Source organism: Oryx dammah, unplaced genomic scaffold, assembly GCF_014754425.2.
Source record: "Oryx dammah isolate SB20612 unplaced genomic scaffold, SCBI_Odam_1.1 HiC_scaffold_23, whole genome shotgun sequence".
In the NCBI taxonomy this organism is placed as follows: Eukaryota; Metazoa; Chordata; class Mammalia; order Artiodactyla; family Bovidae; genus Oryx; species Oryx dammah.
The window spans coordinates 70,284,907-70,311,768 of NW_024070207.1; the positions used below are offsets into that span (position 1 = coordinate 70,284,907).

The following is a 26,862-nucleotide window of genomic DNA, read 5'->3' on the forward strand; positions in this document are numbered from 1 at the left end:
TCGATTTCTAATAGCTATGTGCATGCGTGCTCATTTGTGTCAAACTCTTTACAACCTCACAGACTGTAGCTCTCCAGGCTCCAGTGTTCCTAGAATTTTCCAGGTGAGAATACTGCAGTGTACTGCCATTTCCTATTCAAGGGGATCTTTCTGACTCAGGGATCAAACTCGTGTCTCCTGCATTGGCAGGCAGATTTTTTATCATTGCACCACCTGGGAAGCCCTGTAACAGCTACAGTAAACAGTAAACACAGTCAAACAAAAAAATAAAATCTCACTTTAAAGGCCTATTTATCTCAGTTCCTTTTACCTAGGACATCATGTATAACTTTCAAACAAAAATCAGAAGTCATACTAAAAGACAAAAAGTTTGAAAAGACAGAGCAAGCATTAGAATCAGACTCAGAAATAGCAGAGATGTTGAAATGATCAGACTGGGAATATAAATCAACTATGAAAAATATACTACATGCTCTAATGAAAAAAGTGGATAACATGAAAGAGTAGATGGATAATGTTAGAAGAGAAATGGAAACTATAAGAAAAAAACAAAAGGAAATGGCAGAGAGCCAAAATATCATAACAGAAATGAAGAATGCCTTTGAGGGGCTCATCAATGATTGGAAATGGCTGAAGAAACCACTAATGAAGATTGAAGGCATATCAGTAGAAACTTACAAAACTAGAAGAAAAAGAAAAGAAAAAAGAAAAAAGAAAAACAAAACAGAATATCCAAGAGCTATGGGACAATTACAAAAGGAGCAATAGACCCATAATAGAAACTCTACTTCTGTGCCACCAGGGAAGCCCTACATAATAGAAATATCAGAAGGTAAAGAGAAAAAAGAGGAGATGAAATAGTTACAGCAATAATGACAATACAATTTCCCCAAATTAATGAAAGGCATCACGCTCATAGATAGAAAAAGCTCAGAATACAAAGCTGGATGGTGGTGGTAGTTTAGTTGCTAAGTTGTGTTCCAACTGTTGTGACCCCATGGACTGTAGCCTGCCAGGTTCCTTTGTCCATAGGATTCTCTAGGCGAGAATACTGGAGTGGGTTGCCATTTCCTTCTCCAACAAAGCTAGATAAATACTCCAAAATCTACACCTAATAATCTCATATTCAAACTACAGAAAGTCAAGGAAAAATGTTCAAAGATGCTAGGGGAGAAAATACCTTACATATAAAGAAGCAAGGATAAGAGTCATATTAGCCACCTCCTTAGAAACTATGCAAGCAAAGAAAAAAGTGGAATGAAATGTTTAACGTTTTAAAATAAAATACTACCAACCTAGAATTCCATCTGTGCCCAGCAAAACCGTCCTTCAAAGATCAAAGAGAAATAAAGACTAAGACAAAAAATTAAGGGCCTCTGTTGCTACTAGACCCTCCTTGTTTAGTTTCTAAATAACTTATGTTAAAATAAGTTATTTAGAAAGAAGTAAAACACTACAAGTAAGAAATCTGGATCTACATAAACAAAGAGTGTTAGAGAAGAAACAAATGGATGTAAAATAAAATCTTTCATTTCTTCTATTCTCAACTGATCTAATAGCAGTTTGTTAATAACAATAATGTAGTCCATGATTATAGCTTATGGATAAGTAAAGTGAATGACAGTAATGTTATAAGGGATGGGAGGGAGGAGCTGGGAATATTCTATAATAAGGTAATTGTTCTACCTGAGAAGTGGTACTGTGTTATTTGAAAGGGGACCTGGATTGGTTTTATATGTATATATATTGCAAACTCTCTTTAGGGAGCAACCACTAAAAAGATTAAAAAGTAGGATTAGTGATATAGTAAGGGAAGATAAATAATACTGTCATACAAAAATAAGTAAACAGAAGGCAAAAAGACTGCAAGACAAAAATATGAACAAAAGAACAAGAGTAATAATAGAAAACAGTAACAAACATGGTAAATATTAGTCAAATTATAACAATAATCACTTTAAATACTAAAGGTCTAAATATATCAGTTCAAAAACAGAGACTGTCTAGGTTCGATGCAGGATACAGGATGCTTGGGGCTGGTGCACTGGGATGACCCAGAGAGATGTTATGGGGAGGAAGGTGGGAGGGGGGTTCAGGATTGGGAACATGTGTACACCCATGGTGGATTCATGTTGATGTATGGCAAAACCAATACAATATTGTAAAGTAAAAAAAAAATAATAAAAAAGAGACTGTCAGAAGGGATCAAGAAATAAAACAACTAAGTGCTGTTTACAAGACAACTACTTTAAATATGAAGACACACAGAACCATAAGTAAAAAGATAGAGAAAGATACACCATAGTAATACTAATCAAAGGAAACCTAGAGTCACTTTAGTAATTTTAAACAAAGCAGACTTCAGAATAAGAAAAATATTCAGAAATAAAGAGAGATATTACATAATGAAAAAGGGTCAACTTTCTAAGACATAACAATTCTTGAACGTGAACGTGAAGTTGCTCAGTCGTGTCCGACTCTGCAACCCCATGGACTGTAGCCTACCAGGCTCCTCTGCCCATGGGATTTTCCTGGCAATAGTACTGGAGTGGACTGCCATTTCCTTCTTCAAGGGATATTCCCAACCCAGGGATCAAACCTGAGTCTCTCGCATCATAGACAGATACTTTACTGTCTTGAGCCACCAGGGAAGTCTTAACTGAACAATTCTTAACAATTCTTAACTGAATTTAACTCAGATGACCATTATATCTACTACTGTGGGCAAGAATCCCTTAGAAGAAATGGAATAGCCATCAGTCAACAAAAGAGCCTGAAATGCATTACCTGGATGCAATCTCAAAAACGACAGAATGATCTCTGTTTGTTTCCAAGGCAAACCATTCAATATCATGGTAATCCAAGTCTATGCCCCAGCCAGTAACGCTGAAAAAGCTGACGTTGAATGGTTCTATGAAGACCTACAAGACCTTCTAGAACTAACAACCAAAAAAGATGTCCTTTTCATTATAGGGGACTGGAATGCAAAAGCAGGAAGTCAAGAAACACCTGTAGTAACAGGCAAATCTGGCCTTGGGAGTGCAGAATGAAGCAGGGCAAAGGCTAATACAGTTTTGCCACAAGAATGCACTGATCATAGAAAACACCCTCTTCCAACAACATAAGAGAAGACTCTACACACGGACATAACCACATGGTCAATACCGAAATCTGATTGATTATATTCTTTGCAGCCAAAGATGGGAGAAGCTCTATACATTCAGCAAAAACAAGACTGGGAGCTGACTGTGGCTCAGATCATGAACACCTTTTTGCCAAATTCAGACTTAAATTGAAGAAAGTAGGGAAAACCACTATACCATTTAGGTATGACCTAAATCAAATCCCTTACAATTATAAAGTGGAAGGGAGAAATAGATTTAAGGGCCTAGATCTGATAGATAGAGTGCCTGATGAACTATGGAATGAGGTTCGTGACATTGTACAGGAGACAGGGAGCAAGACCATCCCCAAGAAAAAGAAATACAAAAAAGCAAAATGGCTGTCTGAGGAGGCCTTACATATAGCTGTGAAAAGAAGAGAAGCGAAAAGCAAAGGAGAAAAGGAAAGATATACCCACTTGAATGCACAGTTCCAAAGAACAGCAAAGAGAGATGAGAAAGCCTTCATCAGTGATCAATGCAAAGAAATAGAGGATAAAATAGAATGGGAAAGACTAAAGATCTCTTCAAGAAAATTAGAGATACCAAGGTAGTATTTCATGCAAAGAAGGGCTCAATAAAGGACAGAAATGGTACGGACCTAACAGAAGCATAAGATATTAAAAATAGTTGGCAAGAATACACAGAAGAACTATACAAAAAAGATCTTCACGACCCAGATAATCACGATGGTGTGATCACTCACCTAGAGCCAGACATCCTGGAATGTGAAGTCAAGTGGGCCTTAGGAAGCATCACTGCGAACAAAGCTAGTGGAGGTGATGGAATTCCAGTTGAGCTATTTCAAATCCTAAAAGATGATGCTGTGAAAGTGCTGCACTCAATATGCCAGCAAATTTGGAAAACTCAGCAGTGGCCACAGGACTGGAAAAGGTCAGTTTTCATTCCAATCTCAAAGAAAGGCAATGCCAAAGAACGCTCAAACTACCACACAATTGCACTCATCTCACATGCTAATAAAGTAATGCTCAAAATTCTCCAAGCCAGGCTTCAACATAAGTGAAGCGTGAACTTCCAGATGTTCAAGCTAGTTTTAGAAAAGGCAGAGGAACCAGAGATCAAATTGGCAACATCCACTGGATCACTGAAGAAGCAAGAGAGTTCCAGAAAAACATCTATTTCTGCTTTACTGATGATGCCAAAGCCTTTGACTATGTGGATCACAATAAGGTGTGGAAAAGTCTGGAAGATATAGGTATATCAGACCACCTGACCTGCCTCTTGAGAAATCTGTATGCAGGTCAGGAAGCAAGAGTTAGAACTGGACATGGAACAATAGACTGGTTCCAAATAGGAAAAGGAGTACGTCAAGGCTGTATATTGTCACCCTGCTTATTTAACTTATATGTAGAGTACATCATGAGAAATGCTGGGCTGGAGGAAGCACAAGCTGGAATCAAGATTTCTGGGAGAAATATCAATAACCTCAGATATACAGATGACACCACCCTTATGGCAGAAAGTGAAGAACTAAAGAGCCTCTTGATGAAAGCGAAAGAGGAGAGTGAAAAAGTTGGCTTAAAGCTCAACATTCAGAAAACTAAGATAATGGCATCCAGTCCCATCACTTCATGGCAAATAGATGGAGAAACAGTGGAAACAGTGTCAGACTTCATTTTTGCGGGCTCCAAAATCATTGCAAATGGTGATTGCAGCCATGAAGTTAAAAGACACTCTTTGGAAGAAAAGTTATGATCAACCTAGATAGCATATTAAAAAGTAGAGACATTACTTTGCCAATAAAGTTCCGTCTAGTCAAGGCTATGATTTTTCCAGTAGTCCTTGTATGGATGTGAGACTTAGACTATAGAGAAAGCTGAGTGCCAAAGAATTGATGCTTTTGAACTGTGGTGTTGGAGAAGACTCTTGAGAGTCCCTTGGACTGCAAGGACATCCAACCAGCCTATCCTAAAGGAAATCAGTCCTGAATATTCATTGAAGGACTGATGTTGAAGCTGAAACTCCAATACTTTGGCCACCTGATGCCAAGAACTGACTCATTTGAAAAGACCCTGATGCTGGGAAAGATTGAAGGCCGAAAGAGAAGGGGATGTCAGAGGATGAAATGTTTTGATGGCATCACTGACTCAATGGGCATGAGTTTGAGTAAACTCTGGGAGTTGGTGATGGACAGGGAGGCCTGGTTGCTGCAGTCTTTGGGGTCGCAAAGAGTTGGACATGACTGAGTGACTGAAGTGATGCCTAACAAAAGAGCATCAAACTACGTGAGGCAATAACTGATGGAACTGAAGGGAGAAACAGAGGAGTCCCCTATTATAGTTGGCAACTTCAATAGCCCTCTATCAGAAACAGATCAAGTAGGTATAAAGTTGGTAATGACACAGGTGAATTCAAGAGCACTACTGATCTACTGGATATATTTGACATCTACAGACTACTTCATCTAACAACAGCAAATGATAGATTATTCTCAAGTTGAAGTGGAACATATACCAAGACAGACCACATTGTGGGTCATAAAACACATCTTTAGAGATTTCAAAGGACAGAAATCATACAATATATGCTCTCAGACCACAACAGAAAAATAGTGGAAAATCCACAAATACTTGGAGATTAAATAGCACACTTTCAAGTAACACATGGCTAAGAAGAAATCTCAAGAGAAATTTTAAAATACTTTGAACTAAATGTAAATGAAAACAAAACTTATCAAAATTTGCAGAATGCATTAAAAGCAGTAGCACTGAATATATATATTAGTAAAGAAGAAATACCTTGAATCAACCATATATGCTTGCACCTTAGGGGAAAAAATAGCAAACTAAAGTAAGAAGAAAATAAATAAAAATTAGAGTAAAAATCAATGAAACTAATAATAGGACTTCAATAGAGAAAAGTCAACAAATAAGTAACTGGCTCTTTGAAAGATCAGTAAAATTAATATGTGTCTAGGCAGGTTAACTACAAAAAAAAGAAAGGAGACAAAAATGTTACCAAGTTTCAAAAACAAAATATGGGTTATTACTACTTAAGCCATGGACATTAAAAGGAAAATATAGGAACATTATTAACAAATCTATGCCCATGAATTTACTAAGCTAGATGAAAAGGGCTGATTATGTGAAAGACACTGTCTACTAAAGCCCAGGTAAGGAGAAACAGACAATCTTGATAGGCTTCTGTCTATTAAAGAAACTGAGTCAATAATTAATAACCTCCCCAAATAGAAAACATCATGCCCAGATGGGTTCAAACATTTAAGGAAGAAATACCAGTGGTCTACTGTTGCAGCCTGGTGGAGCAGAGACCAGACTCGAGAGTGTGGCAAACTGTGCCCTTGTGATCATCCTAGTAAGTATGCCGAACAGACATTCTTGGGGTGGGACCTGCTCTCTGCTCCACTTCACTGCCTACCCCTGCATCCATCTCCATGGAAACAAAACAAGATATTCCTGATCAACAGCAGAGCCTGTGCTAATCAAACTCCCCAGTATAGCTATTCCTTAATGAGCTCATGTGACTTCTGCCAATTAAAGTATGGGGTGAAAGGAGCCATTTTGTCTTCCTGCCATGGAGAGCAGGAGGGCCCCCTGACTCCTCGTTTGCCAAATTATATGTGTCTGTCTTTTCATTACGTGCTCAACCCTGTTTCAGGTCTTTCTCACCTGTTGTGCTGGACGTGGCACTCTACAATCTCTTCCATAAAACAGAAGCAGAGAGAGTATTTCCTAATTCATTCTATGAGGCCTGTATTACAGAACCGGACAAAGGTATTATACGAAAAGAAAACTGCAGACCCAATATTTCTCATGAACATAGATGCAAAAACCTGTACAAAACATTAGCAAAGAAATACAACAATATACACTACAATAAGTGGGTTTATCTCACATGTGCAAATCTGGTTCATCATTCAAAAATCAATTAATATGTAAGCCATCCCATCAACAGATTTAAAAGAAAAATCACATAATCACATCAACAGAGGCAGAAAAAGTATTTGACAAAATACAACACTCATTTACGAGAAAAATTCTTGGCAAACAAGGAAGAGAGGAACTTCAAGTTGATAAAGAACATCTTACCAAAAAACCTATAGTTAACATCAAACTTGATGATGAGAAACTCAAAGCTATTCCTATTAAGATCAGGAACAAAGCAAGGATATTCCCTCTCACCACTGCTTTTCAATATCATTCTAGAAGTCCGAGGTAATGCAATAAGATAAGAAAAAAAGGTATACATAATAAGAAAGAAGAAATATAGATTATCTTACTCCATAGATGATTGTCTACGTAGAAAACCTGAAAAATCAACAAAACTCCTTGAATTAATATGCAATTATAGAAAGGATGCAGGATACAAGATTAACATACCAAAGTATATTGGTATACATGATGGTACATATCTTTATACATCGTCAAAACCCATGGAATGTACAACATGAAGAGTGAACTCTTATGTAAACTATGGACTTTAGCTAGTAATCATAATGTGTCAATACTGGCTCATCAGTTTTAACAACTGTACTTCAATAGAGCAAGATGTTAATAACAGGGAAAACTGGGGGTTGAGTGAGGGAGGTATATGGGAACTTTGCTTTTTCTCTTTCTTTTCTGTAAACCTCAAATTGTTCAAAAATAGTCTATTAATTAAGATATTATCTATAAAAAGTACTAATAAGACAATGTTCTTGAATAAAAACTGAGAGAATCCACTGCCTACAGACCTACCATATAAGAAATACTGTGGGGAGTTCCTCAGGCTGAAACCACAGCACACCAGGTATTAATATGAGTCCACATACAGAAAAAGGAAAAGGAAAAAGAAAAGGAAAACTGAGAAGCTCAATGAATTCCAAGTAGGATAAACTCAGAGACCCATACTGATAGAAACTTTATTCAAACCTTTGAAAGCCAAAAACAAAAAGAAAAATCTTGAAAGCAGCAATAGAGAAGCAACTTATATATAAAGAGCTCTTCAGTCAGATTAACAGCCAATTTCACATCAGCAACCAAGAGGTTCAGAAGAAGTAGAATGACATTTTTAAAGTGCTAAAGGAAAAAAAATGTCATTCAAGAATTCTATACTTAACAAAACTATCCTTTCAAAAAAAGGAGAAATTATGATACTCCCAGATAAGCACCGAGGGAGTTCACTGCTATTAGAACTGCCTTTAAGAAATGATCAGAGAAGGCAATGGCACCCCACTCCAGTACTCTTGCCTGGAAAATCCTATGGATGGAGGAGCCTGGTAGGCTGCAGTCCATGGGGTCGCTAAGAGTCAGGCACAACTGAGCGACTTCACTTTCACTTTTCACTTTCGTGCATTGAAGAAGGAAATGGCAACCCACTCCAGTGTTCTTGCCTGGAGAATCCCAGGGACGGGGGAGCCTGGTAGGCTGCCATCTCTGGGGTTGCACAGAGTCAGACACAACTGAAGCAACTTAGCAGCATCAGCAGCATAAGAAATGATAAAAAGTGTCCTTCAGACTGAAATAAAAGAACACTGGACAGTAACTCAAGCTATATGATGAAATAAAGAACATTAGTAAAACTGAATAAATAAATATAAAAGCCAACATTATTGTTTTTATTTTGAAATTTCTATTTTCATCCTATATGATTTAAAAGACAAATATATAAAATGATAATTATAAATACATATTAAAGGATATATAATATATAAGATGCGATTTGTGATAATAACACATATGGGGAGGTATGTGCATGGACAGAAGCAGAATCTGTATATTACTGAATTTAAAGTGGTATTAATTCAAACTAGTATGTTACAAGTTTAAGATATTAGTTATAATCCCCAGGGTAACAAATAAGAAAATAGCTAAATATATATACAAAAAAGGAAATGAGAAGGCATGTGGCACACTATAAAAATTATTTAAATATAAAATAAGGAAGTAATGGAGTGAGTATAAAAAAAGATATGATACATGGAAAACAAAAGACAAAATGACAGAAGTCCTCCCTCATCTATTACAGATTGAATTATGTTCCCCCCAAATTCATATATTCAAGTGTCACAATCACTAGTACCTGGGAATGTGACTATATTTGGAGATGTGGGTTTTAAAGTGGTAATTAAGCTAAAATGAGATAATTAGTGTTTATGTGTTTAGTCACTCAGTTGTGTGCGACTTTGCAATCCCATGGACTATAGCCCACCAAGCTCCTCTGTCCATGGGGATTCTCTAGGCAAGAATACTGGAGTGGATTGCCATACCCTCCTCCAGGGAATCTTCCCAACTCAGGGATCAAACCCAGGTCTCCCACATTGCAGGCATTTTCTTTATGATCTGAGCCACCAGGGAAACCCCCAAATTAGGGTTTGCCCTAATCCAATACACTGCTGCTGCAATATGACTAGTGTCCTTATAAAAAGAGATTAGGACATGGATATGTATAGAGGGAACCAGGTGAAGGCACATGAAGACCTAGGGAGAAAAACAGCCATCTATAAGCCAAGGAGAGAAGATTCAGGGAAAAAAAAAAAAAAAGCATTAGCTTTCCAAAAACCGTGACTTAAGACTTACAGCCTCTGGAACTGTGAGAAAATGCATTTCTGTTGTCTAAACCACCTAGTCTGTGGTACTTTATTAAGGCAGCCCTGGCAAACTATGCCAAAGCCTTTGTGTGGATCACAATAAACTGTGGAAAGTTCTGAAAGAGATGGGAATACCAGATCACCTCACCTGCCTCTTGAGAAACCTATATGCAGGTCAGGAAGCAACAGTTAGAACTGGACACAGAACAACAGACTGGTTCCAAATAGGAAAAGGAGTACGTCAAGGTTGTATATTGTCACCCTGCTTATTTAACTTATATGCAGAGTACATCATGAGAAACGCTGGACTGGAAGAACACAAGCTGGAATCAAGACTGCTGGGAGAAATATCAATAACCTCAGATATGCAGATGACACCACCCTTATGGCAGAAAGTGAAGAGGAGCTAAAAAGCCTCTTGATGAAAGTGAAAGAGGAAAATGAAAAAGTTGGCTTAAAGCTCAACATTCAGAAAACAAAGATCATGGCATCTGGTCCCATCACTTCATGGGAAATAGATGGGGAAACAGTGGAAACAGTGTCAGATTTTATTTTGGGGGGCTCAAAAAATCACTGCAGATGGTGACTGCAGCCATGAAATTAAAAGACGCTTACTCCTTGGAAGAAAAGTTATGACCAACCTAGACAGCGTATTGAAAAGCAGAGACATTATTTTGCCAACAAAGGTCCATCTACTCAAGGCTATGGTTTTTCCAGTAGTCATGTATGGATGTGAGAGTTGGACTGTGAAGAAGGCTGAGCACCGAAGAATTGATGCTTCTGAACTGTGGTATTGGAGAAGACTCCTGAGAGTCCCTTGGACTGCAAGGAGATCCAACCAATCCATTCTGAAGGAGATCAGCCCTGGGTGTTCTTTGGAAGGAATGATGCTGAAGCTGAAACTCCAGTACTTTGGCCACCTCATGCGAAGAGTTGACTCATTGGAAAAGACTCTGATGCTGGGAGGGATTGGGGGCAGGAGGAGAAGGGGCTGGATGGCATCACCGACTTGATGGACATGAGTTTGAGTGAACTCCGGGAGTTGGTGATGGACAGGGAGGCCTGGCGTGCTGCGATTCATGGGGTCGCAAAGAGTCGGACACGACTGAGTGACTGAACTGAACTGAACTGGCAAACTGATATATTATCATTAATGACTCCAAATGCAAATAGATTAAACTCTCAATTAAAAGGGAGAGATATACAGTATGGATATAAAAATATGATCCATGAGTCTACAGGAAACTCAGTTTAGATTCAAGACACAAGTAGGTTGAAAGTGAGAGGACAGAAAAAGACTTTCCACTGTAAATAGTAACCAAAAAAAAAAACAAAACAAAAAACAAAAAGGGCTGGGGCAGATAGAATTGGACAAAATAGATTTCAACTAAAAAAAAGTTACAAGAGAAAAAGATGCTCAGTATATGTCTTAATATACTCAGGCTACTATGACAAAAGACCATATTCTAGGTGGCTTAAACAATAGCTCTAAAGTATGGGAAGTCTTAGATCAGAGTATCAACATGGTTGGTTGGACTCTTATGGGAGCACTCATCCTGGCTTATGGACAACTTCCTTTTTGCTGTGTCCTCACACAGTAGAGAGATAGAGAGCAGCTCTCTGATCTTTTCTTATAAGGGCATTAATACACCATGAGCACATCATGTTCATGACTTTATCTAAATCTAATTACCTTCCAAGGGCCAAAGTACCAACCACCTCTAAATACCATCAGATTAAAGGGGAGGGCTGCAACATATGACTTTTGAGGGAACACAATTCCATAACAATATATAGTGATGAAAAGAAAATCTTTCAAGAGGAAATGACAATTATAAACATATATACAACTATCAACAGATCTGCAAAATACATGAAGCAAAAACTGACAGAACTGAAGGGAGAAACAGGCAACTCTACAATAATAGCTAGGACTTCAATACCCCACTTTCAATAGTGGATAGAACAATTATGCAGAAGATCAATACAGAAAGGCAGGACTTGAAAAACACTGTGAAACAACTAGATCTAACAGGCATATATAGAACCTTCCACACCACAACAATACAATTTTCTTCTTGAGTGTACATGGAGTATTCTCCAGGGTAGGCTATATGTTATACCACTAATAAGCCTCAATAAATTTAAAAAGATTAAAATCATACAAAGTATCTTTTCTAATAACAATGGAATTACATTAGAAATCATAAGGAAAACAACATTATTGGTTCATGTTGTAAGCCTGAGATAATAGTCCCTTCCCTCTGAACATCCCTCTCAATTTAGTAGACATTATAGCAAAAACAAAGGTAAATGTTAAAAGTAATTTCAAATTAAAGGATGGTAGTATGCTTAGGCCTGAAAATTGATGTAATATCACTGAGGTAAATATAAGAATGGTTAAGTGAAAACCTTCATTTCATATATCATGTAGCCATAGAATCCTATCAGAGCCAAGAGAGACTAGGAGCAGCTCAGGGCATTCTGGTTTGTGTTTCTTTTCTTTCAACTAATTTGCTAGAAAAATAACTATGATGTATACAGGCAAAAAAAAGTTTACAAGGCAGACTGTTTACATAGTTCTTTCTTGTAAACATTTTATAATCATTCATTTATACAGCAATGACCTTTGACACAGGGCAGATTAATCATATTATTTCCATTTTATTTTGTGGATAAACACAGACATGACTTTCATGAAGCTAGATTCCTCATTAGAAAGGCTAGAGCCACTCTTAAATTGTTGCATTTTATTTTTTATTTCTTCATGTAGACAAAAAAAGCAGTGAGGTAGCTTAAATCTCTTCATCTTCACAACCACCTTAAAGTAAGTAATATCTGGATTTTATAGGTGAAGAAGTTGAGGCTCCAGAAAGGACAGTGTCTTGTACAAGGTTACTAGAACATGCTTGGTGCTGCATTGTCTAGTGTGTTAACAAGTTAGTATGTACAACATTGAAAGTCCTAATGATAAAGTGTACAGAGCAAAGCAGGTAATGTAAATGCTGGGTAGTTCTGTGGTGAATCAGAGACCACATGTCCTATTTAAAGGAAACAGCCACCACTCAGCAAGGGCCAACTGCTGAAATGTAGGCATGTGGGTCCCATATTTCCAGATTTTTAGATTTTACAAGAGACACTGGCTATTTCAAATTTTATTTTAATATTCTAATTTTTAAATGCTAGCAATTGATTTAAATGTTTAAAGAATAGAGTGGGCTGGATTTAGCCCACAGGACAATAGTCTGCATATCTGTACTTAATAGACATAGGGAGAAATCATAGCATCAGTGTTAATGTTAAATCAGTAGTGCTCATAGTAAAATCACATGACTGAATAAACTGCTTCTATTTCAGGCCTTGTGATGGAGGTGTTAATAAACAGGCAACTATATAAACAGGTCATCAGAAAAAAAGATCCTGGATAATATTAAAATAAAAAAATCTGTTCTTAAAGTAACTGAAATTGGCTATATCTGTGTGATGAAAAAAAATCTCATAATTAATTTAACTTATAGAAAGCCATTTGAGAACACTGTTCATACTTCGACAAACAATAAACTAAGCTCTATTTAAACTAAAGCTCTGACCTACTGGTAGTGACCAAAAGGATTAATAAAATGTCCAATTTTTCCATTCAAAAAATGATAGGGGTGGCAGTATTTTATTTTTTGAAACAGACATTAACAAGGGCAGGAGAAAGATGGAGAGGAAAATATGAGTACTTGGTGGGAATCTTTCTGGTTTTTACGAAACAACTGTACCATTAATTATGCCCCATCAAGGTGCTGTGAATTTGAATATGCTTATTATTTAGAAGTTTAAGTGAATCATCAATGTTGTACAGGGAAAAGAATTGGAGGCAAATGAATTAATTTTCCTCATTGACTTGAATTAAAAAGTTTAAAGATATCTTCCCAGTGGGGAAAATATCATTCTGAAGATCAAAATAAAATTTTAAAGAAAATCAGATTAAGATAGTAGTCTTAAATCTATGATACAATGAGTAATGTCATGCCAGAATGTTGTTTTAACATGTTCAAAACTAACCAAGATTTCCCTCACCAACTTTGTAGATTACTTTCACTTCTTCAGATCAAGAAAAAACTCCCATACACTTGTGACTTGGAAATACTTTAAATCATAACTTCAGGTTTTGTAAAAAGAATAAGTAGCCAAGTTACATTTACTTAAGTACTCCACTTACTTTGTACTTATTTAAAATAATGACTGGAACCCATATTAAGTAATAAAATGTTGATAAAGGTTGGACAAATGGCTTAATATCACTGGCCCTGAGTTTCTTTATGTCTAGAATGAGGACAGCATTGCTAGGAGAATTAAATCCTGTAAAGTACTTGGCACACAACAACTGTTCAATAAATGTTAGCTCATTATTATTACACAATAAAATGGTTACTCACTCTTTTGTTGAGACAAATAACAGGCCACAGGCTGCAACCCAATGTGCAACAGCAGCAGAGACAACCACAGAGCAACCATTTCACATTGACAGGGAGAGCCTTTTTCAAACATGCATTCACACGGCCAATGCTGGTCTTAAATTCTTCTGGGGCCACCTACAACAAGGGCACAATCTTTAACACTTTGAGGGCAGGTTTCTACTATTTATCTCTAAACCTAAATAAAATGTCTTATTACAAACACTTTAAGGAATTACACATATTTATTTCCTCCCTATCTTTCCCTATAAATAGGTATTACATGCTCTTGGATGACATTAGAAAGCAAAACAATATAATTTCATGTTTATAGAACTTATTCTGATGTTTGAAAACAATCTTCTGAAATTACCAATAATAAAATGACAACAGTAAAATTCGTAGTAAAGGATACCGTCACACAGTTTTCTTACCAGTTATCCTCATTATTAAGGCAATATTATTTATAGTCTCCAGTCAGTCTGACTAAAGGTTGAATAAGACTAGAAGCATAATATAACAATAAAACCGCAATACTACTACAGGAAATAGAATTAAATTTAGACCTCGGCAATATTCCTGGATTACTTTTAAAAAGGCAACTCTCAAATCTTTTCTCCCTGGTAAATTTGCAACATAACCACTTAAACACTTGCCATTGTTCGTAGGGAAAAGGTACATTAACAAAAGACAGTGAGAAATGATCACATTCAAAAAACACTTTAGCATAAAATGGATTCATAACTGCTGTAAATTTTAGAAGTTGAGAGATCCTTAAATATACAAATTTAATATTTTTAATTACTACCTCCATTCCTGGAAGTGGATGCTTATGGTTCTCTGTAAACAAAGACAAAGTCAGTTCAAAGGCACGATCATGACAAGCATAATTAGATTTATACCCAAAATTCTGCTTGAAGGTTATACAATTCAAAGGTATACTAAAAATACTCTGCTTTCAATGAAATCACATTTCTAGATCACAAAAATGATTCCCTTTCATTTAGAAAGCTGTCACACTATAAAATCTGTAAGAAAAAATTCCACCATCTGGCTATGCAGGCAAAAATTACGAAATTGTTAGGAATAAGTTGCTGTAAAATAAAAAACCCATTAGCATGTTTGGCATCAAAAATATAGAGCTCCACAACTCTTCTAAGTAAAAACTGTTCTACAGGTATCAAATTATTACATTTTTGTCTTTTAATGAACATGTCTTAGAATCAATATTATAATACATACTGATTAACGGATGTTAGAAAGATACATGACCACAGAATTCAGTACCATCATGATTAAAACATTAAGTAATTATATTAGCTTTATTAGAATTATTCATGCTACCTAATAATGTTACTTGCTTAACCTATAAATTTTCCTTTTTTCCTAATATGTTAACTAGTTATGAAATTGTAAGGCTCAAAATTGTATTTACAAGAGGAAAGTAAATTTATTTCATTCTCCAATATGACCTAAAGACAATCACAGAGGAAAAAGAATTCCAAATAAATAACTAAATTTCTGGAGTAAATATGAAAATAAATTCAGGTAACTATGGCTGACAACTGGAAACAAAACACCAACAGGCTAAGCACATTAAGACAATAAATCAAGATCTAGATTCTAGTTTCTTATTAGTTATAACAAATTCTAGGTAAGTTCATTTAATTTTTGTGAGCTTTAGTCTCCCATCTATAAAATGAGAAAAATAATTTTTCTATTATATACCTCATGGGGAATGGAAATTATACCTTAGAAAGAACCTCCTGCCTAGAATGCTTTGAGAAAGGAAGTCAGTGAATCATATCTCTGATTAGATTTGGAGAAAAAAAGCAAGGCTTTTTTTTGCATGGAGTATCAATTGAAGGTTTGGATCAGGTAACTTAACAGTGTTAAACTCCACAGGTTTTCTACACATTCTATTATACATAAAAGGATAATCTGCTATATTTTGAATGCAAATTTAATGGTTTTCAATTCTTTAGAGAAAAAAATGTTCTTTTTAAAAATCTAGGTACTAAGTTGCTATCTTCATTTACCTCTTAGTGACATTCAGCTTCTTTTTTCCTAGTGAACTAGTGAGCAACCAAATGGAAGTTAAAATAAGGGAAATGTATTTATATATTTAGCTCTAATCTGTAATATAACATTATCAATTTTCTTTAAATTGTATATCTAGAAACACTAATACATTTTAAAAATATGGCAAAAAAAAATAAAAAATAAATAAATAAAAAAAATAAAATAAAAATATGGCAAATTTTGATATACTCATATTAAATCTGTCCATTTACAAATTTAAGTACCTGTAATTAGAATTTAAATTTTGTTTAAAAAGTAAAATTTTTATATATAACACTTATTTAAAAGTGTGTAAGCACAGATGAAAAAAAGTAAAGAATGAGGCTAAAGCCAGAAAAGAATCCAAAAAGTAAAACTTGATTTTTGTTTAAAACACTGTGAATGAAATAAATTGCATGCCAAGGTATGTAAAATTTGTTATAAGATTTATCTTTCATTACATGGTTCTGGAAATGAATTAATAAAACCAATTCTAAAATGTGGCAATTTTCCTTCTTCCCAACCAATATTTTCCACATGTAATACATAATATTCATAGCTTATACTCTATCACTATGGACAAATTAAAAACTAAAACATTCAAGTTTCTAACAATTCAAATTTTTTGAAGTCATAACAGAAACATACTGAAAATAAAACTTTTACTAGAATTTCACACAATAAACTAAAATCTGCATTTTGACTTTAAAAGGAAACCAGAATTGTCTTTGAAAAAAAAATCTGTATTTGAATAACAGTAAAAGTCATAAAACAGAAATAAAGGCATAGGAAATGAGAACTGGTTAACTCCCAATTTTAAACAATGTGAAAGAAATGTTTAGTTAACTGTGTGGAATCAGAGTTAATAACATTTTACTCATTTACTTCCATATAATTTGAGTATCACTAGTAATGAAGGTTAGATGGAAGCCTTTTACTTTGTAGCTGAATGGCAGGTTGTAAAGAAACATTTAATTCCTCTTGACTTTCTTAGAAAAAAGAAAGTCACATCATGGAAGTGGGGGAAAGGGTCATAATATTTTATAACAGGATGCAAGAGACTTTGCAAACAGAAGAAAATCTAAGCAAAACCCAGCAGGACTGATTTGCCTCCTTCAGTCATGGGGAACACAACCCCATCAATCACTTGTCACACTGGATCACAATAGTAAAGGTGGATTTTATGGTTTACAATTCCCAACACTGCACGCTAATTTCCCTGTAACACCATTTAACTGTTTCAAGCTGAGGGCCGGAAGCTTTTATTTCTTTTCTGAAATTCTGTGGTTCTTTCATTTTCTGGTCACCAAAATTTGTATGTATACACCTGTTTCATACATCCTGACAGGACTTATCTTTAGTGAAAGATGGAAACAATCTTTGCTTAATTTAACGTAAAAGATTATCTTTTTATTTATATTAAAAGCACTAACACATAAGAAGCACAAAATTATTACTAAGCCATAGAGCTTAACAAAACGGCTTTTGAGATTTTTGGAATTCACCCTGCAATTTTGCTTAGTTTAGGCATAAAAGCTATTTAAGAATTCCATTCATGCTAGAATACTGGTTTTATAAAATGCAGATTTAATTCTATTTTTGCTACTGCATTTATTCATTGTGAAATATATTTACACTGCTGCTCAGTCTGGAATTCAAACTTTTTTTCTTTAGCTTTTTTCTGAAACATGTAAAATTTTTTTCTGCTTCTTCTTCATAGTTATCAGAGATGCATTTTGATAATCCAAAATAACCTTTACACGTGAAATAGTGCCTACTGGAGAAAAATAATCTCATGAAAGAGAAAATAAAGAGAAAACAAAGCCACCATATGATTTTTCAAAATCAGACTTTCAGAATTCCTTCAGTGTTTTCCATCATCAAACACTAAACTAGGATCACTGTATCATTTATGCCTCATTCAAACATATGAGAAATTTTGTACATTTCAATAACGTACACTAAAATAAATATCCAATCATTATGTGTTACAAAAATGGTCACCTGAAAAGAATGGATGTCTTTAAGAACAGTTCATATCCAGCTTAATATTCCTGGTGCTGCTGCTTAGTTGCTTCAGTTGTGTCTGACTCTGCGATCCTATGGACTTCAGCTTGCCAGGTTCCTCTGTCCATGGGATTTGCTAGGCAAGAGTAGTAGAGTGGGTTGCCATGCCCTCCTCCAGGGGATCTTTCAGACCCAGGCCCACATTGCAGGCAGATTCTTTATCGATGAGCCACCAGGGAAGTCCAATATTCCTACTTCCCTAGTTTAAAGAACTGTACTATTCTTTGTGCTGGTGGAATTTCAGTTTTCAGAAGACTTGGAAAGCTGAAGAAATATTCTGAAGATTCCTTGAGCACATAAAACTGGCCAATTTCAAAGATGGAAAGATGGATAAGTCTTATACCTGGAACTCTATTCTCTGACTTTTTCGATTATTCAGTTTTTAGAATTACTTAGAATTGTAATTCAAGCTCCTTCTAATTAAACCAATATTAAAACTGGATGCAAAAACCAGTATTAAAACTAGATGCAACTGCCCAGACAACACATTTGACAGCAACAAGGGAAATATAAAGAAAAAGTTTTCCATTGGAGATATCTTAACTCACATTGTCTTTAATTTTAATATTGAATTTTCCATCTTTCTACAAACAAATTATTATTCAAGAGTTTTTTTTCCATAGCTATTTTTCCTTGGAAAAAAATTTATCTAAAACAAATCTAAATCTGAACTGCTGCTTAAATTGGTGAATTATTCTATATGATCAAGACAGGAAGGTATAACATACCAGAAAATGAGGCCAAAATCTCAAACCAAAGGGCTCTTTGTAACCTAAAAAGATAAATGGCCACATATTTTCTAATGTTCACTTAGCCAGGGACTATCACTACTTGTTTATTACTGTATGGAATGATTTGACATTATACATCAGGAGAGAGAACAAATTATTAGTGGAACTGAGAACAAAAAATTATTCAGAAGAACAAGGTTAAAGTAGCAAAAGCAATTAAAATGGAAAGATGTTGAGTAGAGAAAACTGGAAAAACAATCAGGGTGAAACTAGGATATACTGATGAAGAATTGTCAATAACAATCACAAACTTACACTGTGAAACTAATAAGTACCTGACAACACACTAGGTGTTTTATATATTCTCTTTTGTCTTATCAGAGCCTTTTCCTTTGGGCTTAGAAGTTAGCATTACTGTTGTAAGAGGATTTTCCAAACACTTTTGAATCCTAGAAGGTCTCTGAAGATTGAACCTCAGTGCTAGAAGATACTACTGAGTGTAGAGGAACCAGGAAATAAAAAGGTAGTAACAATTTATTGCAGTGAGTCTGATTATAGAAACTCAAACTGTCTAAAAGGCAGAAAATTTTGATTGTTTTTATGTACTGGTATAACAAATCACATCACAGGACACTTTAAAATTCACAGAGTGATATAAAGTTAAACAATAATTTTGTTAACTCTAAAATCATTGGAAATTACTGATCTAAATTAAAACAATTATAGCTACCAGTGCTGAGAAAAAAAGGCAAAACTGAAAAAACTGAATAGATAAGTAAATGATAGCAGGCATTACTGGACAATGAACAAAATAACTGGTCATAGGCTAGTAGTCATGGAGACAGTTTTCAGTCACTAATGATACAGCCTAAAATTATCCTGGCCTCTTACTATTAGACTTCATTACAGTGCATCAAAGCATCTGTCATAACACTAAATCAGCCATAAACCAATGCTTTTAGAATTGAAAAGTTCAATGCAAACTCTCACTTACCTTCCCTGTTAGAACTGAGGGAAATTCAGTATCAAACTTGTTGCTCAAGCCAAACCTTAAAAACAAAGAACAAAATACATTCTACCCAGCGTATTTAACTCTTTTCCTTAAAAAAGTTACAAAGCCATGCATTTTTCCTTTGATTTTGTGACCTAAAAGCATGTCCTAAAAATAATTTGATATTTATAGAAAATAAGTGTTTGACTATTAATCAAAATTAAAAGTAAAAGGAACTTAAGGAGCCAATGTTAAAGTAGGATTCCAACAAGAACCATGATATGAGATTAAAAAATAATACAGAAACACTGATATAGAGCTGGAAATATTATAATTTTTGATTGAAATATTTCTGTTAAAACCCATTTTAGTTGATAACTGTTGAAACTGATGGGTCATATGCGGGAGTGGATTATACTATTTTTTTCTACTTCTGTGGATATATAAAAATTTTCCTAATAAAAATTAATGTAGCTTTTGGAACTATACAGCTTGATAACTTATGATCAGTGACTATTCAGATACTCAAAGGTTGATCCTTATGAATGGCTTTTATGTACATGCAAACAAGTTTAAGAAAACAGATCCCAGCCTCAAAAGCTCTGACTTTCTTCAAGTACACTCACTGAATCTATACTATGTCAAGATGATTTTTATAAGCCTTCCTTCACCTCCTTGTTGATTTCAGTAGGAACAACAAAAGTCACTTCCTGCAGGTTAGATGATATAACAGAGTGACTACAATTTATGTTAGTGTAAGCAAAAGGAAAAAAAAATTCAACAGTTATTAAGAACTCATTGTGAGGTAGACAATAACAGTAACAGTTACCAGTAACTATCTATTTACCATGAGTTAGACACTGTTATAGGTAAATATATTACCTCTAAACTTTACAACCGTGCAGTAGAGGTACTGTTATCTCTGTTTTACAGAGAAGGAATCTGACAGAAAATTTTTATTTCAAAAATTAATTAATTAAATGATTTGCCCAAAGTCATTATAGTAAGAGATTGTGTTTATTTATTTATTTATTTATTTTGTATTCTCTTGTGCTTGGTCACTCAGTTGTGTCCAACTCTTTGAGACCCTGTGGACTGTAGCCCACCAGGCTCCTCTCTTCATGGGGGTTCTCCAGGCAAGAATACTGGAGTAGGTTGCCATGCCCTCCTCCAGGGGATCTTCCCAACCTAGGGATGGAACCCAGGTCTCCCACACTGCAGGCAGATTCTTGACCCTTTGAGCCACTAGGGAATAAGGACAACCAAAATTCAAATACTAATCCTTAAATTCTTTCTGTCCTATATTAAGCTCCTGAAGAACAAAAACTATGGCTTATTTACTTTATCTTCCATTATGCATAGCAACACAATGGAATCTAAGTGCTTAATAAAAGTTTGTTGAACAATGAGCTATTGTGTGTACTGTTTGATTCTACTGATGTATGGCATTTCAGTCTTAGGGTCATTTTATAGACATTCAATGTCCTATTAGAACTCTGTGAGAATATCATAGTCTCCTTGTATTATTTATGCTAATAGCTCCTTTACAAGGACCCAAGTGAGTCTTTTTTTTTTAATATAAATTTAATTTTTTTAATTGGAGGTTAATTACTTTACAATATTGTATTGGTTTTGCCATACATCAACATGAATCTGCCACAAAGACACTATACCTAGTAGCCAGCAGCAAGGAACACATCCATGCATAAATAAATTTTACTTTATATGTTTAAAATGTATTTTAAAACAAAAAATTCTAGTTTTTAAAAGAGTTGAGAAAATTAATTAGCAATTATAAAAAGACCGTAACTTCATTAAAAATGTCATTACTTCTCTAGGTGTCAGTGTATGTAATGAAAACATAGTATTTTCAGAATAACATCCTCATAATAACATTTTCTTTAAGTCTTTACGTAGAGGAGTACAGTCAAACTTAAAACAGTACTCTTATACATAAATTTTTATGACAACTTTCATGTGCTGTTTGAGAAATTGATAACTCTAGTACTATTTATATATTTGCAATTGTGTACTAAGTGATCAGTAAAACAGCAAATATTTAACAGAGCAAGAAACATTTCATTTAAATAATATTTAGCTAAACAGTGGCTTTATCGCTAGTCAGGAAGATGTAAATCAATTCATTATTCCACAGAGTTCTTACTGTATAACAAAGAAACAGATATAGTTTTCATGAAAATAGACATGATACATTTGAAAGTAGAGTTCTATTTCCATTCTTATATCTTGTCTTTTATTTTTTAAATCCAATTTTATTTATGTATTTATTTATGACCATTCCACCTGGATGTTAGTTTGACAGAGGATCAAACCCATACCCCATGCAATGGAAGTGTGGAGTCCTTTTTCTTCTTGTCTTTTAGATGCAATGTGTATAATTTGTTCCTACCCCTATTAGAGATTGCTGCCATTATAGATTTTTTCAAGTTGCCATTCTTTTATCATATACCAAATACGTAGAGGATATAGACATATGTGTTCCTCAAAATATATGGAATATTTCTATTATTTAAAAAATTAGCTTTGTTATTCTCTCTTTGCATTTACCATCAGACAAATGAACTTTTGCCTCTATGTTTCCATTTCCTTAATATCCCATCCTTTCTTAATCTTTTGAAGTTTGTCTTTTGATATTGTTATTTTACTGAAAATAATTCCTTATTTGGAAAATTTATTTAGAAAGACAAGTTCATCTTATTTATTGCTAAATTCAATACCCTCTTTTCAGAACTTCCCCTCCTGACTTTGCAGTCTGTGATGCTGTTTACCACTCCCTTCTGAACACTCTCCCATTTGTTCACTCTCTCCTAACACTCTTATCTTTACCCAAAATTTAGCTTTTAGTCATCTGCTTCTCTTTCTAAAGGAATTATAATAGTTCATCTATTTTAATAGCTTTGAAAAATCACTTCTATTCTGATGATCATCAAATCTATATCTCTAATTCTATATTTCCCAACATGCTCTAGACCCTCACCTCTAATTGCATACTAAAAATTTCCATTCGGAAATAATGCCTTTTGCAACAAGATGGATGAACTTAAAGGTTATTTACTAAGTGAAATAAGTTAGAAAGAGACAAATACCATATGATACCACTTATATGTGGAATCTAAAATATGACACAAATGAACTTATTTATGAAGCAGACACACAGACACAGAGAACAGACTTATGGTTGACAAGGGGGAGGGGAGTGAAGGAGGGATGGAGTAGGAGTTTGGGGTTAGCAGATGTAAACTAACATATATAGAACAGATTAACAAGATCCTAATATATAGCACAGGGGACTATATTCAATATCCTGTGATAAACCACAGTGGAAAAGAATATGGAAAACAATACATACATATGTAAATAAATCACTGTCCTGTACAGCAGAAATTAACACAACATTGTAAATAACTATACTTGAATACAATAAATTAAAACAACAACAAAAATAAAAACTTCCATTTGGATATCTTTATACCTCATGTGAACACATCTAAAATTAAATGTTACCTTTTATTTGAAACTGGCTCCTTCCTTTCAAATTCTTCATCTCTTTCAATGGCGCATTGACTCTCTTTAACCTAGATCCTGGTATCATTTTTGTACCTTTTATCTCCTACTTTTTACACCTTGCTTATATCCAAGTGGTCCCAAATACTGTCATTTGTTCCTTTGAGATCATTCTTATAACATTTACTTCCTTTCCACTGCCACTGTTACATTGGCTCTTTTCTTTGTTTAGGAGATTTCTCTTGCTTCCTCAGTTCAGTTCAGTTCAGTCTCTCAGTCATGTCCAACTCTTTGCGACCCATGGACTGTAGCACGCCAGGCTTCCCTGTCCATCACCAACTTCCGAAGCCTACTCAAACTCCTGTCCATCGCGTCAGTGATGCCATCCAACCATCTCATCCTCTGTTATTCCCTTCTCCTCCTGCCTTCAATCTTTCCCAGCATTAGGGTCTTTTCCAATGAGTCAGTTCTTCGCATCAGGTGGCCAAAGTTTTGAAGTTTCAGCTTTAGCATCCTCTTCCTGGTTTTGCTTTCTCTCCCTGGTTTAAATCCAGTGCAGCCTTTAAGGCTCAAGCCAAGTTCCAACCCCTGCTGCAAGTCTTCATGGATTTCCCTTTCTCTGAACACTGATAGCCAATTTTAATCTGTACTATACAATTCAAAAGTATTAAAGATATTTTCCTTTATTCTTTGCTGATCCACATGAGTTTCTTAAAGGCAAATTTCCTGTTAACTTTGTAAAGCAAGACCTATACTTTGCTTTTTTTGTATTCTTCATAGTGTTTAGCTCAGTGCTCAGGTTCTCAAAAAATTCTTGCTAAATTCACATTATAAATTTTCTTCTCTAATATAAAAAGAGATTGTCTTTTCTAAAACATAAAAAGTATATTAGAAAAGGCAAAGCAGGGAACTTTCAGGCAGTCCAGCAGTTAGGACTTCGTGCTTTCACTGAGGAGGGACCAAGTTCAATCTCTGGTTGGGGAACTAAGACCCTACAAGCTGTGCAGCATGGTCAAAAAAATTCAAAAAATAGAAACGGTAAGGGAAGATAAGGAAATGGTACAGAAGTCATTTTACTTCTTAAAATACTCCATTATGGCCTACATTTATCTACTTTAAAAGGTATAATGGTAGGCAAACTAGGCCCAATATATTCTCATGCTGCTGTTAAGTCGCTTCAGTCGTGTCTGACTCTGTGCAACCCTAGAGACGGCAGCCCACCAGGCTCCCCTGTCCCTGGGATTCTCCAGGCAAGAACACTGGAGTGGGTTGCCATTTCCTTCTCCAATGCATGAAAGTGAAAAGTGAAAGTGAAGTCACCCAGTCGTGTCCGACTCTTAAAGACCCCATGGACTGCAGCCCATCAGGCTCCTCCGTCCATGGGATTTTCCAGGCAAGAGTACTGGAGTGGGGTGCCATTTCCTTCTCTGATATATTCTCATAATTTTGGCTAAAAGGCAGTAGCAATTGCATTCTTGCCTACCAGCGACTTTTACAGTAGATATTAAGCACCTAAAATGAGTACTTAAATAATCTTTGGCACAACATTTTACTTATTAATTACTAGGAAAATGTTGAAATGGCTACTGCTAAATGATGAACATCTCAGCACCATTAAGTTAATAAGATCTGTGAGTTCACAGAGGTTAGACAAGCTCATCTACCCATTAGTGAGTGATCAGTGAGAGACATGAGTAAAGATGTGGAGTTTGTCAGCATTAGACAGAAATATTTGAGAACTGCTCACATTTTCATTTTATCAGGTTCATTAAAAAAAGAGTGCATTATGTGTTTGAAGCTGACCCAGCTGGTGGTTCTTAACGACTGTATTTGTCAAGTGTCTGCAATGTCCCAAATTTTAATTTCTTGCACAATTCTCTGCAGTAAAGGAAACTGAGGCAAAGAAAGGTGGGTCCTCTAGTTGCTCTTCCATTTTTCTTCCTCTTTACACCTTGCACTGTCTCTAATTCTTTTGAAAATGGCTGTACATCAGCCTCTGAAAATCTGCACAAATTTTAAGTTTATATGTTAAGTTGTTTAAGAAAACAGATAAAATGTATTAAAATTCTGCCAAAGAAAAACACATTTCACTAGAAAACTTTGTACTTATAGTAACACTGTTTCTGAAACAAGTGTATTGAATTCTATTTACTATACCAAGAAAAAGGAAAGTCTATGACATACAATTAAAAGATATTTTGAAAAATTAAATTTCTTTAATCTTCCATATGGAAATATGTCTTGCTGCTCTGTAAAATGACAAATTACTATAGCTTCAGTATTCTCAAAGCCTAAAATCTTATAAAATATTTACCTTATACAAACACAAATTAACAAAATGCTTCACTGTAATTTCTCAAAGACAGTTGTTTATAGAAAAGGCAACATTTGCAGTGCTATTTCACTTTTTGCAGAAATGCACTGTTTGACAAATTTGGCTATCTTTTAAAATTCTATATGTAATAACTTCAGCTTTTTTAGATTAATTTTAATGAGAATTTTATATATCTGAGCATTGGTAAACTCTCATCTTTACTGCTATATACCTCTACTATAGAGGATAAATAATTATATATTTTAAGAAAAATAAGGAGTTTAGTAATACCTAAAAATAAGAAAATAATCTCATGAAATAAAATTTTTCTTATACTTCAATACACTGGATCCAAATATCTACCCTAAAAATATCAAGAGGAAAAATGATAGCTATTAAGCTATATCACTCAGATGTATAGTGTTTTTGAAATAACACAAGAGACATTTCATTATTTCTGTTTTCTAAAACCTTAAATCTGTGGGCGCTAACTTAGCCATGTATGTATTTTTATTTGGAAAAAGATCATTAAATATCCATTTATGATCACCATCATCTCAGATTTGGAATTACAATTATTGTGGTTAGGTCATTTGACTTCCCCAAAATGGTAATTCATTGATAAAGTATTAAATAACTCTTGTTAAATATGGTAATTCATTGATAAAGTATTAACTCTTGTTAAATATATTTAATATTAATTAGAGTTCTCTTCAAGAAAATTAGAAATACCAATGGAACATTTCGTGCAAAGATGGGCATAATAAAGGACAGAAATGTATAGACCTAAAAGAAGCAGAAGATATTAAGAAGAGGTGGCAAGAATACACAGAAGAATTATACAAAAAAGATCATAATGACCCAGATAACCATGATGGTGTGATCACTCACCTAGAACCAGACAGCCTAGAGTGAGCGGTCAAGTGGGCCTTAGGAAGCATCACTACGAACAAAGCTAGTGGAGATGATGGAATTCCAGCTGAGCTAGTTCAAATCCTAAAAAGATGATGCTGTGAAAGT

At 34.8% G+C, this 26,862-nt stretch overlaps 1 protein-coding gene across 2 annotated transcripts in view; it reads right to left on the reverse strand.

The window, feature by feature from the left end:
* CHIC1 (cysteine rich hydrophobic domain 1) overlaps positions 1–26,862 on the reverse strand; it is a 48,989-nt gene that overhangs the window by 12,088 nt on the left and 10,039 nt on the right. For both annotated transcript variants that reach the window (XM_040265674.1, XM_040265675.1), the window contains exons 2-3: positions 20,007–20,061; positions 14,136–14,291 (exon numbers count right to left, since the gene is read on the reverse strand). In XM_040265674.1, coding sequence (XP_040121608.1) covers positions 14,136–14,291; positions 20,007–20,061 — 211 coding nt within the window. The remainder of the gene's footprint in view (positions 1–14,135; positions 14,292–20,006; positions 20,062–26,862) is intronic.